The sequence below is a fragment of the Gasterosteus aculeatus genome, chromosome 15 (genome assembly GCF_964276395.1).
Source record: "Gasterosteus aculeatus chromosome 15, fGasAcu3.hap1.1, whole genome shotgun sequence".
Taxonomy (NCBI): Eukaryota; Metazoa; Chordata; class Actinopteri; order Perciformes; family Gasterosteidae; genus Gasterosteus; species Gasterosteus aculeatus.
The window spans coordinates 126,860-143,621 of record NC_135703.1 but is presented as its reverse complement, the minus strand read 5'-3'; the positions used below and the strand labels follow the sequence as shown (position 1 = coordinate 143,621).

The following is a 16,762-nucleotide window of genomic DNA, read 5'->3' as shown; positions in this document are numbered from 1 at the left end:
GTGGTGTAATAACAAATCAATTTGATCTTCAATTTTATTTTGTCACTTTTAACATTTAAACTGTGCAAATGAATCAAATTCTGTCACCGAAAATACTCAGAAACCACAGAGGAACCCAACAGACATACTGGGAGCCTAAACTGGAAAACCATACTGGGAAGTCATATTGGAAACTCATTCTGGGAACTTATACTGTAATACAATGTTGGGAAATGCAGGCAACTCATACTGGGAGAAACTGGAAACTACTTCAAACTCATACTGGCACATATTGGAAACTTTTACTGGGAACTCATAATGGGAACATATACTGGGAAATTACTGGCAATGCATACCGGGGAAACTACTGGGACCTCATACTGGGAACCTATACTGGGACGCACTGGGAACATATCCTGGGAATTTACACTGGAAACTGATCCTGGGACATCTTTACTGGAAACTTCTACTTGGATCTATGAATTGCCCCACTGACACACTGGACATCATTCTGGTTAATCTTACACTAGCTCTGCTGGTTCATACTGGGTCCTACGGGACCTCACTGGGCCCTACAAGTCTTCACTTTTTTGTAGTGGATCCTGCTGGTCTCTACCGGTCTGCTGAGCTACTCTGTGGATGAAGTGGATTTCTCAGCATACTTTGGTAAACAGGTAATAAACAGGACGTAAAACTTGATGCACAGCATCAGTAATCAGCAACAATGTCTCACTGTGGAGGACATGCTGGCTGATAACACCATGACGAAGTCATGGCAACACTGATATTTTCTCACACAAGCACACACACACACACACACACACACACACACACACATAAACTTATATAGTTCTTTAGTACATCAGCCAATCAGAAGAAGACCTGCCTTCCGATCTCTGTAAAGTTCACTGATTGGCTGCTCCGGTCTGTTCCATCCTTCTATTGTTGCTCTCAGATGGACACAACTCCTTCATTATCACTGATCCTTCCCATGATCCTTTCCTCTACTGGACGTGGGCAGGTGAGCAAATCTGACCGGCGCGGTGGTGTCCTCACGGATCAGGAAGGTCAGAGGTATCCACTGTAACCTGTCCAAACCAGTCAACACAGACATTGATCAATAAGGAGAAACACCCCCACTATGAGTCCTACCTCAAGCGTTGGTCCCCAGATGTCTGAGACTAGTCCCTGTACCTCTAAAAATAGTCCCCAGACCGCTTTAACTTCTCACAATATCTCTACTCATATCTTAGATCTCTGCAACTAGTGTCCGGGCCTAGAGTTGGGTCTCATCACCTTGATGAAGATGGTGTCGTCTTTGATGTAGGTGCCAGTCTCAAGAACACTCTGAGAGACAAACAGAGGACAGCCGGAGGCAATGTTCATCTCAGCTGCAGGACGCCTGAAGCTGCTGCTGTTTGGATCCGGCTTGAAGGCATCGCCCAAGTGTTTCCTTAACGGGCCCTGGTCCATGAGCATTAGAGTCACCTAACCGAGCAACAGAAACGTCAACAAGCAGACAGGTGAGTCAGTCAACAGGTTTTTGGCACCAGAATAACAGACTTGTTTTAATGCAGAGGATTTGGGCATGCAGATGCTTTACTGATACAACACCTTGTTAAAGGTGTGTTATAGGTGGTCAGTACCTTCTGTTTGAAGGGCCAGGGCAGCAGGGCGTCGTACTCGCCTCTCATCACCACAAAGAACAGGGACAGGTGTGTCCCCTTGCCCATGCCGTCTCCGTTCAGGTAGACGCGGGCGCACATCTTGTATCCAAAGTAACCGGTGTAAAATGGCTGCGAGTAGAGCGAGAGTGTCTTTGCCCCCACAGCTTCTTGTTTCCTTCTCTTGTAGTCACGGATCTTCCAGATCAGGGTTCCGTTGTAACTCGCCGTCTCCAGCACCTGGAAACGCAGGTCCATGTCGGCTAGTCGGATCTCATGGACACTCAGCATTTCATCATGTCGCTTTAGCTGATTCTCCAGGGTTGCTGCAAAGACGTGAATATTTGTTTTTACATGATCCCAGGCATTACTAGTCCCCAGACCTCTACGGCTCCTCGGGCCTCTGCAAATACTGTAGCTATAGTTTGTGTTCTGACCCAGAGTGTGTGTTGTGGATCCAGTCCCGCTGCGCCCCCCTTGTTCCAGAGTGTTCAGTCTTGTCCGGACATTCTCAAGCGTTCCCCTCAAGTTTTCCACCTCATCTCTGAGGACACGGAGAGATCGAAGCTCCAGTTCCACCTCCAGGAGCTTCTCAGAGTGAGAGCTCATTAGTTTCTACGGAAAGAGAGATGATTGTCTAAGAGTTCTTCTTCTTCGGTTTGAAAGAAAGTGTAGCTGACAGTTCTGAGGCTTCACCTGCAATCTTTGGTTTCAGTTTTGAAAAATAAGTCATACGCGATAGTTTTAGCCGTGGCTGAGGTTTAAACATTATTCAAACTTAAAGTTAACATGTTCTGCTCCCTCCCACAGGCCAAAAACATGCAGCTAAGGTTCGGATGTGTGGATTGGACGAATGGTTGTCTATGCAAGTATAAGTTACAGTACAGAGTTACACTGTAAGTAGGAGTACAAATGACAGTACATCCAGTCTGTTAGGTCGAGACACAAAGTGGACAGAATTACGTTTTAAGGACTTGTGTGGGGAAATATTTTCTGCTTATTTTCTGGTATTTTGAACCTCCCCATTGCCTTGGTAAAGGTTTTACCTGCATAGTGGCCAGCTTCTGTTCCACCTGTCGGTTCTTCTCCCTCAGCTCGTCGCTCTGGTTCTCCAGTTCAGAAAGTCGACTGCTGAGAGCAGGAAGCACCTTGTACCTCTCTAGTAGCTCCCCTTTAATGTCCTCCACCTGGAAACGCACAGAGAGACCAGTCACACAGGAGTCCTCTGCTGAGCAGCCTCAGTCCGGTTGCCATGGTTACCTTGTTCTCTAACACAGAGTTTTTGTTGGCTATCATTCGTAGGTGTTCGCCTGCCGAGGTGGACTCATGTTGCCTCATATCCTGGTTCAGACCCTGAAGCACAAAGAAGGACCTTATCATCTGCAGTAAGGAGAACAAACGGTAGGAGGGGGGGTGGGGGGGGGGGGGGGACCAGGTACCTGGAAGGTGCAGCCATAGCGCTGGAATTGACAGCACACCTGAGCTTTGGGACAGTCGTTCTGGTGGCTGGACAGCTGATAAATACAAAACCATTCAATCAGTGTCATTACCACTAACCGCTGGATTGCGGAGGATGAAGAGGACAACTACCTCACTCCGGGGGAGGGACGAGACGGAGCAGTGGTTTGGACACGACACAGGGAAAGCTGGACACACCGTCTCTTTGTGTTTCTGAAGACAGTGAGATTGTTAACGAAGAACTTTATACTGAACTTCAGGATCAGAAAGCAGCCTCTCAGCTCAGAAGAAAAGAAGAACCACTGGGTGATAATGATGATGATGTCTATATATGTAGTCACATCACATCACGTTGCTGTTCTTTATTCACCAATTCACCTAAACAGTCTGGATATAGTCCCCCAACTTCTACAACTAGACTTCTCTGCACAACGTGATGTCACGAGTTACCTGCAGGTCAGTCAAAGGCATCTTTGTCATACAGAACTCGCAGCTGGTCTCTCTGTGTTTACATTTCCAGCTCAGATGGTCGGGAATCTCTTTCCTCATCATTCGCTCCTTACATTTACCCAAAGGACAAGGTACCTCGAAGAAAGGACACACATTCAGGTGGTCCTGCAGACAGACAGGTGAGAGGCAGACAGGGTTTCTAGTCAGTAGACTGAGGTACGCAAAGGAATTATACAGCCAATCACAGAGCAGGATTCTCTTTCTCTCACAGGTATCTGCTGCAGACTCATCTGCTCCTGACAGCCGTTGGCTTCACTGCGACAATAAACTTTCAGAGCCATGATCTCACGATGGCAGCAGACGTCTCTGAAGATCTGAAACATAAACAAAGCTCAGTAACTAATCAATAATCATGAAAACATGGTGATGATTCATAAAGTAATGATCTCCCACCTTGTCTTTGAAGAGAGGCTCCATGTCAGCTGGACACACCGGGTTAGGATGACTAGAAAAAGAACAGCCTGCCGGTTAGAGCCGTGAGTGCAGCCTCCACCAGCTCGACTTCTCCGTCTCTGATAGTCTCTCTCTCAGGGCTTCATGCAGTAACGCTGCAGGCGTATTTATTTCGTAACGTGTGCGTAAAGCATGGTGAGGTATGTACGAACAAGCCGCAGGAAGTGAAAGAGGCAAATTGTGCTTTCCGTGTCCTGTATACTCATTCACTGGAGGGTCAAAGGGAAAACGGGAGTTTCCCATAAAGAGATGGGAGGGGATGTGTAAAGGGCCTAATGATGTATTCCGCGCTACGCACAGAAACCGCCTCCGTTAGCGCTGAAGACGCTCCGCCTCTTAGAAGCAGGTGTAAACCAGAATGCGGGTTTCGTCTCACGTGCCTCCTGGTGAAATGACAGCAGGGATCCGAGCCAGACGGCTACTGGACCAAGGACACCAGTTGAAAGGGTTTTTGTCACAAGGATCAAACTTTTTCAGTTGAGTGAACACAAAATCATTCCGCGCTACAGACGAAGCAGCAATATCACAGTTACAGGAAGACATCGAATCTCCGACTCAGCGTCCACATTCCATTCCAGCATGTTAAAGTCCTCAGTACATTACAATTAATTACAATATCAATCACAGTCACAGCATCAGCAGTGGGAACATGTCAGTCTGCACTCGGCCGTATCACAGGAACACTTTGCTACAGCGCGCTAGTCAATGCACACATTTCCCCACTGATGCACAAACAACACAACAACTTTGTCACTGCGGAATTTGAGTTTTGGCTGTTTTGACTTTGGCTGATCCACGATGGAAAGAGAGAAGGAGGTCCGTTCACGCGTGTGTTTAAATGCTCACAATATGAGGAGAAAGGCGCTGATCAGCTGATGGGCTGCAGGTTTGTAGATATGACGTAAACACAGAACGCTGACTCTGCGTTCACCGTGGTGATGATAATGCTACGTTATGTACGTACACGAGGGCCTGTGTCTCTAGTAGTATCACTCTCTGTCTCTAGCTGTCCCACTTTCTGGCTCACGTGTCGTCTCTCTTACCTGAGAATGTCGTTGATGCAGCTCTGACAGAAGCGGTGTCCACATTCCGTCTGGCGGGGCTGACAGAGGACCAGGCTGCAGGTCTCACAGCAGTATTTAGCTTCTGGAGTCAATGCAAAGTGGTCTCTGAATCCTTTGTGCAGAGGTAAGAACCCTGCAGGGACACCTGGAGACACACCTGACTTTAGTTCTCACACACACACACACACACACACACACACACACACACACACACACACACACACACACACACACACACACACACACACACACACACACACTCTTACTTACTTTGAGGCGTGGTGTCGCTGGGGGGCCAGGGGTTGACTTGGCGGTGAACGGGCGAAGCCACTGAGAGGGCCGGGGTCAGGGAGGGCGCCACCTGCTGGAGGGGAATCTGCACCTCCCTCCCGTCAGCACTCCGCCCCGCTGACATGACCTGAGGCGGGAGGAGGGGGAGGATGGTGATGTTTGCAGAGGAGCGTGGCCTATGGGTGATACACCCCTCCTGTCGGTTTGTGAGGCGGTCTGTGAGGCAGTCTGTGAGGCGGTCTGTGAGGTGGTCTGTGACGTGGTCTGTGACACGGCCTGTGGGGCGGTTTGTGAGGCGGTCTGTGAGGCGGTCTGTGACACGGCCTGTGGGGCGGCCTGTGACGCGGTTTGTGGGGCGGCCTGTGAGGCGGTCTGTGACGCGGCCCGTGACGCGGTTTGTGAGGCGGTCTGTGGGGCGGCCTGTGGGTCGGTCTGTGGGGCGGTCTGTGAGGCGGTCTGTGGGGCGGTCTGTGGGGCGGCCTGTGAGGCGGCCTGTGGGGCGGTCTGTGGGGCGGTCTGTGAGGCGGCCTGTGGGGCGGTCTGTGGGGCGGCCTGTGAGGCGGCCTGTGGGGCGGTCTGTGGGGCGGCCTGTGGGGCGGTCTGTGGGGCGGCCTGTGGGGCGGTCTGTGGGGCGGTCTGTGAGGCGGTCTGTGGGGCGGTCTGTGGGGCGGCCTGTGAGGCGGCCTGTGGGGCGGTCTGTGAGGCGGCCTGTGGGGCGGCCTGTGGGGCGGTCTGTGGGGCGGTCTGTGACGCGGTCTGTGGGGCGGCCTGTGGGGCGGTCTGTGGGGCGGCCTGTGTGGCGGTCTGCGATGTCATAACAGATCTTGGTTTGGAAGAAGAATAAAAGGTGAATGTAACTGATGTTGCTGCTTCATCAATGAGGAAGACAGCTGCTTAGTGAGCTGGTCCAAAGACTTAACCTGCTCTGGAGCAGGTTAAGTCTTTGGATGTGTTGCTATGGTGATTTTGCCAAACTAGACTTGTGGAACTGAAAAGCCTGACTCAAGTAATCTTATCCTGAAAATACCCAATTAGTCAGGTAGGAGGGACGACGTCAGCTTCTTTAGTTCATTGTTTCTATGCAGTTTGTTTAATAACGATGCTTTAGTACACACACACACACAGCTATGCACACGCATGTACACAAAAAGCTACACGCAATCACACACGCAGACACACACACATGGACACATACACCAAGCTACACGCACAGAGACTTAACAGATACACAAAGACACACAGAGAAACACACCCGCCTACACGCACACACTCACACATGGACACACGGCTAGCTGTTGAGCTAACAGCTAGCATGCTGTCGGCTCCTTCCAGCTGCTCCTCTCACGTTCCTCTGAGGTTCCTCTGAGGTTCTACTCACATGAATCTCCTCCGCAGGCCACAGCTCCACTCAGCAGCTCCTCCGTTGTCGGTCTCTCTCTGGGATTCAAACAGTCAACCTGCAGCTGCCTCGGAGCCTCCAGGCCTCAGGCGGACTCCTCATGGTTCGGGTTCAGGGTTCTATCGGTCCTGTGTGCTTGTGAGGGTGAAGTCACCGGGATCCAGTTCTCAGATCCAGAGCGAAGTTCTGATCACACTGGAAACCCCCTCCGCTGCTTCCGCCCAGGAAATCCCCCAGAAACGTTAGCAGCCTCCGACCACCAGGGAGCGCTGTTTATTCATTTATATATGTATATATAAATAAATACAAATATATAGTATATATACTATGTATAGCTCTGTTCATTTATTTATATATATAAGTAGTATATATATTGCACAATATGTGTTATATATAGTCCCACACTGCTCATTATATATATATATATATATATATATATATATATATATACACACACACTGTATAATATAGCTGTATAATTCAATGAATTATATAATAGTAGAACAATATAATGTAATAGTATACTATTAGTATAATATGAGTAAAATATTGTGGATGAACACGTACATTTGAGATAAGGATCTATAAAAAACAACAGTAGATTTTTATTTAACAAAAATAGTTATGCATGTAGAGAGAGGTCTCATCGTCTCTCACCATGCGTCCCGTCTTTAACAGCCTCTCAACATCTCTAACCGTCCCCACAATTTGTTATGTCTCTCACTGTCTCTCAGTCTTTCCCCGTCTCTAACCATATTTCTCGTCTTAGGGAGGCAACGGTGGCCGCGAACTGCAAGGTTGGCGGTTCAAACCCTGGTCAACCTTGCGATCCCGGCTCACGTGTCCCGGCTCAAATGTCACGTCTCACGCCGTCTCTGACCACATGCCACGTCTCTCCCCGTAGCCCAAAGCTCTTAGAGGGGGTCGGCTGTGTTTCAAAAATCTAAATGACATTTTATTGTAATAATTATTCTTCAAGGTGCTTTTTGTTTGGAAACCACTTGTTTAAATAAAGATTATAATTATTATTACGGTACGTTCATTTTCTTTAGATATTTTTTCTCATTGTCAAACCAAACTGAACTTAGAAAAGAGAAACAATAAAGAAACAAAATCATTTATTGATATTTTTGATTTTTGTCATGCACCCCAACTTGAGTGACATCATCCAACATGACAAAACTCCGCCCTGAAAGACAAAAGATTCAAAACAAAACATTGATGTAGGGGAAATATGTAGACAAAAAAGAACAGGCCCCCCCTCTTTGATTTCTGAGTGGTCCAGAGAGGGTTGTCTCAATGAGGTTCATAACACAAACCTCATTCTGACCATTCTATAAGTCCAAATAATAAAAAAAACTCATGACAGCATCATAGAACTAGTGGGCAGAGTCAGAGAGTCAAGAAGGCAGAGGCTTCTGAGAGTCCACGGGAGAGGACGAGTCCTGCAGAGAGCAGAATCAAAGTTACAGTAGAACGACAGCAGTTACAGAATGTGTTAAACATACTGAAATATGTGAGAAACATCGCCCCCATGTGGATATATATCTGTGGAAGCTACGTCCACACACCACATTGTGGGAAGATTCAGTGAAAGAAGACATACAGGTGGTGCTGCTGTAAATATATATTAAATAACTATGGATTACTACACTACTAAAACCTCACCTCCTTTGTTTCTGTGGCGGCGAAGTCCTCTTCCTCAGCAGTACACTCCTCCATCTTGTCATCCATCTTGTCCTCCTCTCCCCCTCGTCCTCTTCCACCCCCATCTGTCCCATGTTCAGCCTCCCACTCTTGAAGGACCTCATCCAAGTTAAACCTCCTTCTGTAGTTCACCAGGAAGTTCTTCACCTGAACCACCGACTTGTTACCAATCACATCTGAGATGGCCTGGAAGTCCCGCCCATACTTCCTGATGGCTGCGTGTAATTGGAAGAGAGGGGGAGAGTTACTGACTGAGGATTAATATAAGATATCAAGGTTTACTTGATACAATGTAGTATTTAAACTAACAATGAACCAACAATTTTGTCCCTCCACACGACAACAACATCCTCATCAAATACGCGGATGACACCACCATCCTGGGGCTCATCGAGGGAGGGAACGAGTATATTAACACACAAACACGAACAACACATTTCCATGACCTTTCCAAAACGTTCAGGTGTCTCAGTCTACCTGTTCCAGGTGGTTCAGGTGTCTCAGTCTACCTGTTCCAGGTGGTTCAGGTGTCTCAGTCTACCTGTTCCAGGTGGTTCAGGTGTCTCAGTCTACCTGTTCCAGGTGGTTCAGGTGTCTCAGTCTACCTGTTCCAGGTGGTTCAGGTGTCTGTCTACCGGTTCCAGGTGGTTCAGGTGTCTCAGTCTACCTGTTACAGGTGGTTCAGGTGTCTCAGTCTACCTGTTACAGGTGGTTCAGGTGTCTCAGTCTACCTGTTCCAGGTGGTTCAGGTGTCTCAGTCTACCTGTTCCAGGTGGTTCAGGTGTCTGTCTACCTGTTCCAGGTGGTTCAGGTGTCTGTCTACCGGTTCCAGGTGGTTCAGGTGTCTCAGTCTACCTTTTACAGGTGGTTCAGGTGTCTCAGTCTACCTGTTACAGGTGGTTCAGGTCTACCTGGTTACTCACAGCTCACATTACCTTGTACAGCAAGCAGCTGCTCTTCGGTGGTCCAACGAGTGTTAAACTTCTGATTCACCTGAAGCGGGAAAAGACAAAGCAACACAAACAGACACGGTCATTGTGGCGTTCTGCTGGCATTTTGGTTTGTGTGCGTCACCATTGTTACCTCAGGCTGCCTGAACTCGTTGACTCCTGAGCAGATCTTGTCCTTCAGAGAACCGTTCGACTGTTTGATGTTCTGAATCTGAAAGAGTGATATAGGTTAGAGCAGGGGTGCTCAATAGGTCGATTGCGATCGGTCAATAGCAAAGGCAGTGCCAGTTGAAAGAAATCTTGTTGGGAGCTAAAACTAATTTTATTCAAAAGCAACCCTGGTTTACACTTAGGACTGGCTCCCATTTTCGGTGAGGGCTGGCTCAGGTTTATGGTTAGGGCTGGCTTGGGAAGATGTGAGGGTCAGGGGTTGTATGTGTACATCCATTTTTAATTGTCTCATATCAGTCTAAAAACTTTGCCCACTGAACTGCACTTCTTAGTTGAACACAGTTGTGAAAACTGTCAACATAATTTGGGCCACGAGGGCTTTACCACAGAGAATTTCAAGCGTTCCTCTCTGGTGCTGAATACGGGACCTACTTCACCGTTCTGAGGTGCGCTGGCTCAGTCGTGCTCCGTGCTGCAGCCGTTTAATTCCCTGAGATGAAGTATCGGCAACTTTTTGAAAAAAAAAGGGTAGACCTCTGCATGAGATCCCTGACAGGCAGACCTGGCGTTTCTAGTTGATCTCACTGATCATCTCAACACCCTGAACAAGGGACTACAAAGATCAGCTGTATGTACACATGAAGCATTGCGTGTGAAGCTCCGTCTCTTTGAGTCACAACTGCGAAACTTAATATGTCCCCTTGAACTAGTCAGATACAGCAAAAGTGTGTTCACGTTTATGTCACTGAGAACATAAAGCGACCAAGCAGAGAAGACACTAATCATGGCGATATGAACTGCTTTTAGAAATTGAAGCTCTTTTTAGTCTCCATTAGTTGATGCTTTCACAATATAGACATTCAAACTAATTAAGTAACTAAAAAGAGAGAGACAGAGAAACTGGTAGACAGACAGACCTGTCTCTTTATGGAGACCAGTTGACAGTCCAGCTGTCTGATGAGTCCCTGAGCAGACGAAGACGAGAGAGAAACGACATCCTGCTGATTCAAGAACATTCCTTTGGGAGGACGCTTCTTCAACCGCTGAGACGCCTTGCTGCCTGTCTACAGGTAGGCAGAGGACAGGCGGGTCACTACTAGCTCACGGAGAGAAAGACAGGCTTGGTTTATGTTCCGTTACCTTCAGTCCAGGGGCTGGTTTGACCTCTGACCTCTCTGGTCCAGAACTCAGCTGAAACCAAAACAGTCTGTCATTTAAAAACCGGTTTGATTTAAACAGTAAACAAACTTCCAGTTCACTTTAAACAAAGTCAGTAAACAGTAGTTTACCTCCTTGTTGTCTTTATTTGGGACGAGCTCGAAGTCAACAGGAGGATTTATGTTTCTTTCCTCGACTTCATCGTCACTGAAAGATTCAATTATTTATTTATTTTACAATTAAAAATAAAAATCGGCAACTCAACAAGCAACATGACTGTTGTGTTGCCTGTTGCGTTACCTGTCCAGATTGCAGCTCACCTGTCGTCTCTCTCTCTCTTGTGTTTTCGGGTCTGTCGGTCCATCAGACTTGTTTTACTGCGACTTTTCTTCCAGGAGTAATAGAAGCGCACCAGGCTGGCCATGGCCTTATCAGGTAACTACACAGAGACACAGGGCTTAACACAGCAGTAGATACACTGTGAACTGGTCAAACTGGTGGTACTGGGAACGTACCATCTGCTGGATGCGGTGAAAGCTCTTCCCGTGGAAGCTGAACGCCTGTTCAAACAGAACTCGGTCCTCCACCGTCCACTCGTCAGGGAAGGGAGTGAAGTTCGGCAGGTCGGCCAGAGACTTCTCAATGTTGTGTTTGTGCCAGAAGAGCATTCCCAGAGCCTACACGCCACACACATGCAGGACCAGTCAAGAGATTGTGTGTGTGTGTAACAGATCACGGACCGTCGGATGACCCGTCTTGGTTCAGATCACTTGTGAACCATTCAAGATGTCGCCACGGTGTGTTGGTGCGCATTGTTTTACGTAGGTATTGATTTTACAACTTAACAAGACAGCACTGTAGAACTTTAAGATTACATTGCAAAATGAACATACTGCATAGACTACTGTATTACATTACATGTCATTTAGCTGATGATTTCATCCAAAGTGACTTACAATAAGGGCATTTCAACCATAAAGACTCAAAAGAACAAAAAACAGGAGTGCAATAAATAAAACCATACAGATGTTTTATTCATTAGATGAATATACCAGTATCGTATTGTATTTGTGGTATGGTGTCAATCATGGTCCGGTATCATATTGTATTATAGTGAAGTGACCACCCGACCTGGAATATCAAGTGTCAGTAGTCCATGTAAATGTTCCATGTTTAAATAGACCTGTGTTTCCTACGATCATTGTTGTTGTTTTTGCTTGTTTGTTTTACGTTTGCTTGTCTTGTTTTATTGATGCTGATTTTATCCTGTAAAGCACTTTGGCCACTGGCCTTTAAAAGTGCTGTATAAATAAAATTGACATTGACATTGTTGTGGAAATTACTGTTAATAATTATTGTGAGGAACAATTAACATGATATGTGAATCTATATATCTTATAAAATAAGAATTACTGCTACAGTGTTGAAAAGTAGCCTTGATTTACAAAACTCGATGTAATCCAATTCCAGATCAAATCAAAACCATGGCACAAAAAAAAGAATCAAATCAGCAGGATATCTGTGCAGCTATCAAACAAGTGGTCCTTCGTAGTACTCAGTGTGGTTTCAGACAGGCTGCTGAGCCCTGTATTATAGCATAGCATTGAGTATGAAGTGAACATCATGCACGTTAATCCCAGCACAACTGTAAGAAGGAGCACCCTAATCCGCACAGATGTGTACATAACGTCCGGTAGCTACGCTAGCAACAGCTACGCTAGCAACAGCTACGCTAGCAACAGCTACGCTAGCAACAGCTAGGCGAGGTTCAGCTGGTTCATTAGCATTTAAAGGAGCAGGTCGCTCTGTGGAGGACTCTTTCAGGGTAAAAAGGTGCGGTTTTAAATGATCCTTGTGGTATTTTGACCAAAGTATGTTACAGACATTTCATTAAGGAAACATATTGTGGTTTACTGTGGTAAAATGGGCATACGGTGGCTCCTTTAAGTGTTTTGAACTTCTTTACTAACAAATGGAAAAACAGTTATATTTGAGCCCATATACACATATGCACACACACACACACACACACACACACACACACACACACACACACAGTGTGACCCTCACCTGCTCCATGTTGTAGCCATGCTTCTCCTTGGCAATGGCGATGTACTCGTCCACTGAAAGATGATATATAGGGTCAGATATACTTTGATATACATTGAAAATCCAAAAGACACCGTCTCCATCATCAAAGAGCTCCATCACACGGTTCCTGTTCAATGTGCTGGTGCTTACACTGAGTCTGGTTCAGGAAGCTGCTGGGGATCCACACCAACATGCCAAGGTTCTCTCTGAGCTGAGCTGCCTGGGCCACTTCTGATGACACACAGTGTGTTATTACATCATTGTATCATGTAGTATGATAATCATATTAACATCAATTCCCAGATAGTTACAGTGTGTAGGTGGTTCTCAGTAAAACCAGCTTGAACAATTCTAGAATAAATTGATAAAGGGTTAGAAACACCAGTGTTGGGAAAGTTACTGAAAATGAGTAATTAGTTACTAGTTACTTCTTTTAAAAAGGTAATTGAATTACTTTTATATTACATGTAGGTTTGAAGTTACTTGTGTGTCTGCTTTTTAAATGTAATGAATATGAACAGTTCTGAACAGTCAAACACAAAACATGTTTTTTTACCTATTTATTGTAATCAACAGGCCTTCAAATCAAACAGAAGTAAAAAAGTCCCTTTAATACTTAATGCAAAATGAGTGTCTGAGACGGGGACAGAGGACGCACGTCATCGGTGAGTCCAGCTCTGCAGGCCTGGGACGTCCCGCCCTGCTCGGGGGTCAACAGGTGCTTCGTAACACGCGCGTCGCGTCTTTGCAGCTGCTCATCACTCACAACTCACCACTGCATTTGTGTCTTTAATTACGACGAGCGAAAAGTAACGTCCACACTCCAGGGAGAGAAAGCTCATTCTATCCGCGCTGTCGCCACGACGCGCTTTAATGCTCTTCATTTACAACGCGGGGGGTGAAATCCAGCGTTGTGATTGGTTGAGAGTGAGTCACGTGGTGCCTTATTCATGGGTAACGTACCGTACCGGTTCACGTTGACCCGAGCGTTCCGTATCACTGCGCACTCAAAGTAACACGTTCCATTTGGCGAAACATCAGTTGACGTTTCAGTCTTTAGCTCGGTGGCGAAAAAAGGCCGGAAGTCGCACAAAAGATCGTTTTCGTGCGACCGGACAATTAAGGTGGACGTGTTGAGCCGTGTGAATGAATGAGGCGGTGTTCGCGCGCACGTACAGGGACTATTTTCTTCTCTAGGCACTGAAATGAGACACACAACGTTTGGTGGCTCATACCACGTTGTGCTGAAAGGCAGATACTTATTTACTATTTGAGAGTAACGCGAGTCACCAACTCATTTACATTCAGTAATTGTAACAGTTACTTGATTTCAATAAATACTTTTGCTACATGCTCGTTACCGCATAAAGTAGTGGAATTACAGCATTACTTTGTAACGCGTTACTTCCAACACTGACAAACACTGATGAATAAACCGACACTACAGAGCGATGTCAGCATGTGTCACAATAACTACTTTTTGGTGTGCAATATATTAATTATTAATTGCAATAAAACTATTGTAATTTTCAGACCATTTTATGTCACTAATTACATAATGACAATGTGACATTATAGAATAACAATGCAAGTACACTGAAAGAAGTGTACTTGCATGAAGGAAAGTTTCATTCTTAGAATATTTAGACGTTCAAAAATGTAATATGAAAATAAATATTTTAAATAAATAAAACAAATAAATACACCTTTGTTAACAAAAAAGGGACACGGAGCGGGGCGCTAAAACGATGGTGACATTCATGAATAATCTCAGCACTACAAATGATCCCGCACATTTTCATTCATTGTGCGATAAGTCAATATAGCGATTATTGCGACAGGCCTAGTGTCAGCGTGATGTCAGCATGATGTCAGCATGATGTCAGCGTGATGTCAGCATGATGTCAGCATGATGTCATGTTGGCTACACAACAGTGAGACATGAGAGTGTCTCTTTGCGTCGTCACAAAGAGACACTCGTGGAACGTTCAGCGTGTTCGCTCTTTTGCCTCCATGACTGAGTCTGCAAGGCTTCTTAAAAAAGATCCCGATCAAACTCTGACTCTACGTTAGCAGAACAATTGGTCAGGTTTCAGATTTTTGGTTCAACCCTTAGATGTCATGCAAATCAAATTTAGATTAAAACAATCACATTAACATAATCTAAATAGAGATTCACAGCTGATTTTAAAACACCTACGTATTGCATATTTTCTAGCGGCTACGCATTAACAAATCTGAGTTTGCATTATTAATGTTCATACATTTGAACGATTTTAGAAAAAAAAATTTGGCTTCAAAACGTGATGTTAAACTGAAATAAAAAAGAGATTACTGTGACTGTTACAGACTGGGCAGTACCACACACCGAGAAGGGAACTAAAACCAGTCCGACCCAGAACCACAAGCTGTGCAACAAACACGACAGAAGAGGACAGATACTTTAGGTGATCTGTCTTGCACAGGTGTGAAGGCTGATCCATTTCAGATTCATTTCCATTGTCACGGTTATTGTCATTATCAGAACTAGTAGGACTTGAGTATTACAGATGTGGAACCAGTTTAACATGACTTAACCAGTTTGAGAGGACGGCTAAGCAGTAGCAGGCACTTCAGTGCTAGTGTTGTTCGAGGCTACCACTCCGGGTGCCGATTAGACTCTTACCCGGGTCAAAGTCCGGAACCAGGGCCTGGTACTGGGTTCCAACCCGCATCCCTCCTCCACCTGCAACCACGCACACAGTAGAAGTCCGGATTGTTCAGTGGCAGTACTCCAGACTACACGCAGTACACAGCAAAACTACAGTGTTCGAGGCTACCCACCATGCTCCTCGTCGCTGCTCGAGCCGGAGCTTCCGTCTTCCCAGCAGCTGTTGCTGGTTCCATTACCGGACAGGCTCTTCCCGACGTGAGTCGCCGTTGCTCCGGGTCCACTGCTGCCGCTGCCAGTCGGACCTCTGCCTCTCCTCTTCCCCGGAGCCTCCGGGTTTCTCTCCAGCATCGCCGGCATGAGGAGGACCGAGCCAGCGGGGGCTAACTGCTGGCTGCTAACACAGGCTAAGGGCTATCTAGTTAGCTTAGCTGCCCTGCTAGCCCTGCTAACTGACTAACTAGCCCGTAGCTAAGCCGAAGTGTTCAGTCTGCACAGCAGCGAGCAAGATTCGGTGTGGGATGGAGACTTTGAGCAGGAAAAGACCCGTAAGATGAAGCTAGAGGCAAGTTGCTAACAGCTAACCTGAGAGCGGAGGTCCACTCTGAAAAGTTACGGAACATACAACCGGAACCAGAAGAAACCAGATGGAACCAGACCGACACCGGACGGGCTGACTCACAGGCACGAGCTGGATGATCGATAAGAAGGCCAGGAAAACTGATCAGAGATCAGGCAAGCTGGAGATGATCAGAGAGAGAGAGAGAGAGAGAGAGAGAGAGAGAGAGAGGGGGAGGGAAAGAGGGAAAGAGGGAGGGAGGGAGAGATATATGAAAATAATCAATACAGTGAGAACCACATCAATAAAACATCTGCTGTAGTGATATTAATCAGTGGCAGGCCGTGCATTGTCTGAAACGTGAATAGCCTAATAACCTCATCATGACGCCACACTGTAAAACATTTCCACATTAATTTACAGTAATCTACTGGCAGCCACATTTCTTGTATTTTACTGTAATTATACAGCATAATACTGTAAAAACGTGCTGTGTAGAAACAGCATAATACCGTTATTTTACTGTTCCTACCGTGATGCCCATGAACAGATAATTACTGTAAAATGTTTTACAGCACTGTAGAATGTACATTTAGTATGATTTAATGACTTAAAAAATAATCATTTCAAAATAAAACCCTTTAGAATCGCTAACATA

At 46.1% G+C, this 16,762-nt stretch overlaps 2 protein-coding genes across 4 annotated transcripts; both read right to left on the bottom strand.

The window, feature by feature from the left end:
- Nucleotides 1-20: 20 nt before the first annotated feature.
- traf3 (TNF receptor-associated factor 3) lies at nucleotides 21-7,072 on the bottom strand. The gene is made up of 14 exons (XM_040199429.2): nucleotides 6,798-7,072; nucleotides 5,399-5,546; nucleotides 5,108-5,273; nucleotides 4,005-4,056; nucleotides 3,821-3,925; nucleotides 3,552-3,716; nucleotides 3,234-3,314; nucleotides 3,083-3,157; nucleotides 2,904-2,996; nucleotides 2,690-2,830; nucleotides 2,081-2,258; nucleotides 1,626-1,969; nucleotides 1,276-1,467; nucleotides 21-1,067 (listed from the first exon to the last, which is right to left on the bottom strand). The coding sequence occupies exons 2-14, from the start codon at nucleotides 5,541-5,543 to the stop codon at nucleotides 1,032-1,034; spliced, it is 1,773 nt and encodes a 590-aa protein (XP_040055363.1). The 5' UTR covers nucleotides 5,544-5,546; nucleotides 6,798-7,072; the 3' UTR covers nucleotides 21-1,031.
- An 847-nt stretch (nucleotides 7,073-7,919) lies between these two features.
- Nucleotides 7,920-16,643, bottom strand: rcor1 (REST corepressor 1). 3 transcript variants are annotated; one of them, XM_078089120.1, is made up of 13 exons: nucleotides 15,719-16,643; nucleotides 15,561-15,620; nucleotides 13,046-13,126; nucleotides 12,875-12,927; nucleotides 11,320-11,481; nucleotides 11,125-11,243; nucleotides 10,936-11,011; nucleotides 10,787-10,837; nucleotides 10,564-10,710; nucleotides 9,609-9,686; nucleotides 9,461-9,518; nucleotides 8,487-8,740; nucleotides 7,920-8,263 (listed from the first exon to the last, which is right to left on the bottom strand). In XM_078089120.1, the coding sequence occupies exons 1-13, from the start codon at nucleotides 15,903-15,905 to the stop codon at nucleotides 8,219-8,221; spliced, it is 1,371 nt and encodes a 456-aa protein (XP_077945246.1). In that variant the 5' UTR covers nucleotides 15,906-16,643; the 3' UTR covers nucleotides 7,920-8,218. The 3 variants fall into 3 exon arrangements, with proteins under 3 accessions (XP_077945246.1, XP_077945247.1, XP_077945248.1); XM_078089121.1 differs by having other exon boundaries at nucleotides 13,046-13,123; XM_078089122.1 differs by lacking the exon at nucleotides 10,564-10,710.
- Nucleotides 16,644-16,762: the final 119 nt, after the last annotated feature.

Bases quoted from the DNA above. Each gene is read 5' to 3' on its own strand.
- rcor1 (XM_078089120.1), bottom strand. From the start codon at position 15,905: ATGCCGGCGATGCTGGAGAGAAACCCGGAGGCTCCGGGGAAGAGGAGA. The intron at 12,928-13,045 runs GTAAGCACCAGC...ATCATCTTTCAG, and splicing joins CTTCCTGAACCAGACTCAGT to TGGACGAGTACATCGCCATT. The intron at 11,244-11,319 runs GTACGTTCCCAG...GTCTCTGTGTAG, and splicing joins TTCACCGCATCCAGCAGATG to TTACCTGATAAGGCCATGGC.
- traf3 (XM_040199429.2), bottom strand. From the start codon at position 5,543: ATGTCAGCGGGGCGGAGTGCTGACGGGAGGGAGGTGCAGATTCCCCTC. The intron at 3,926-4,004 runs GTGGGAGATCAT...TTTATGTTTCAG, and splicing joins AGCCTCTCTTCAAAGACAAG to ATCTTCAGAGACGTCTGCTG. The intron at 3,158-3,233 runs GTAGTTGTCCTC...TGTATTTATCAG, and splicing joins CGTCCCTCCCCCGGAGTGAG to CTGTCCAGCCACCAGAACGA.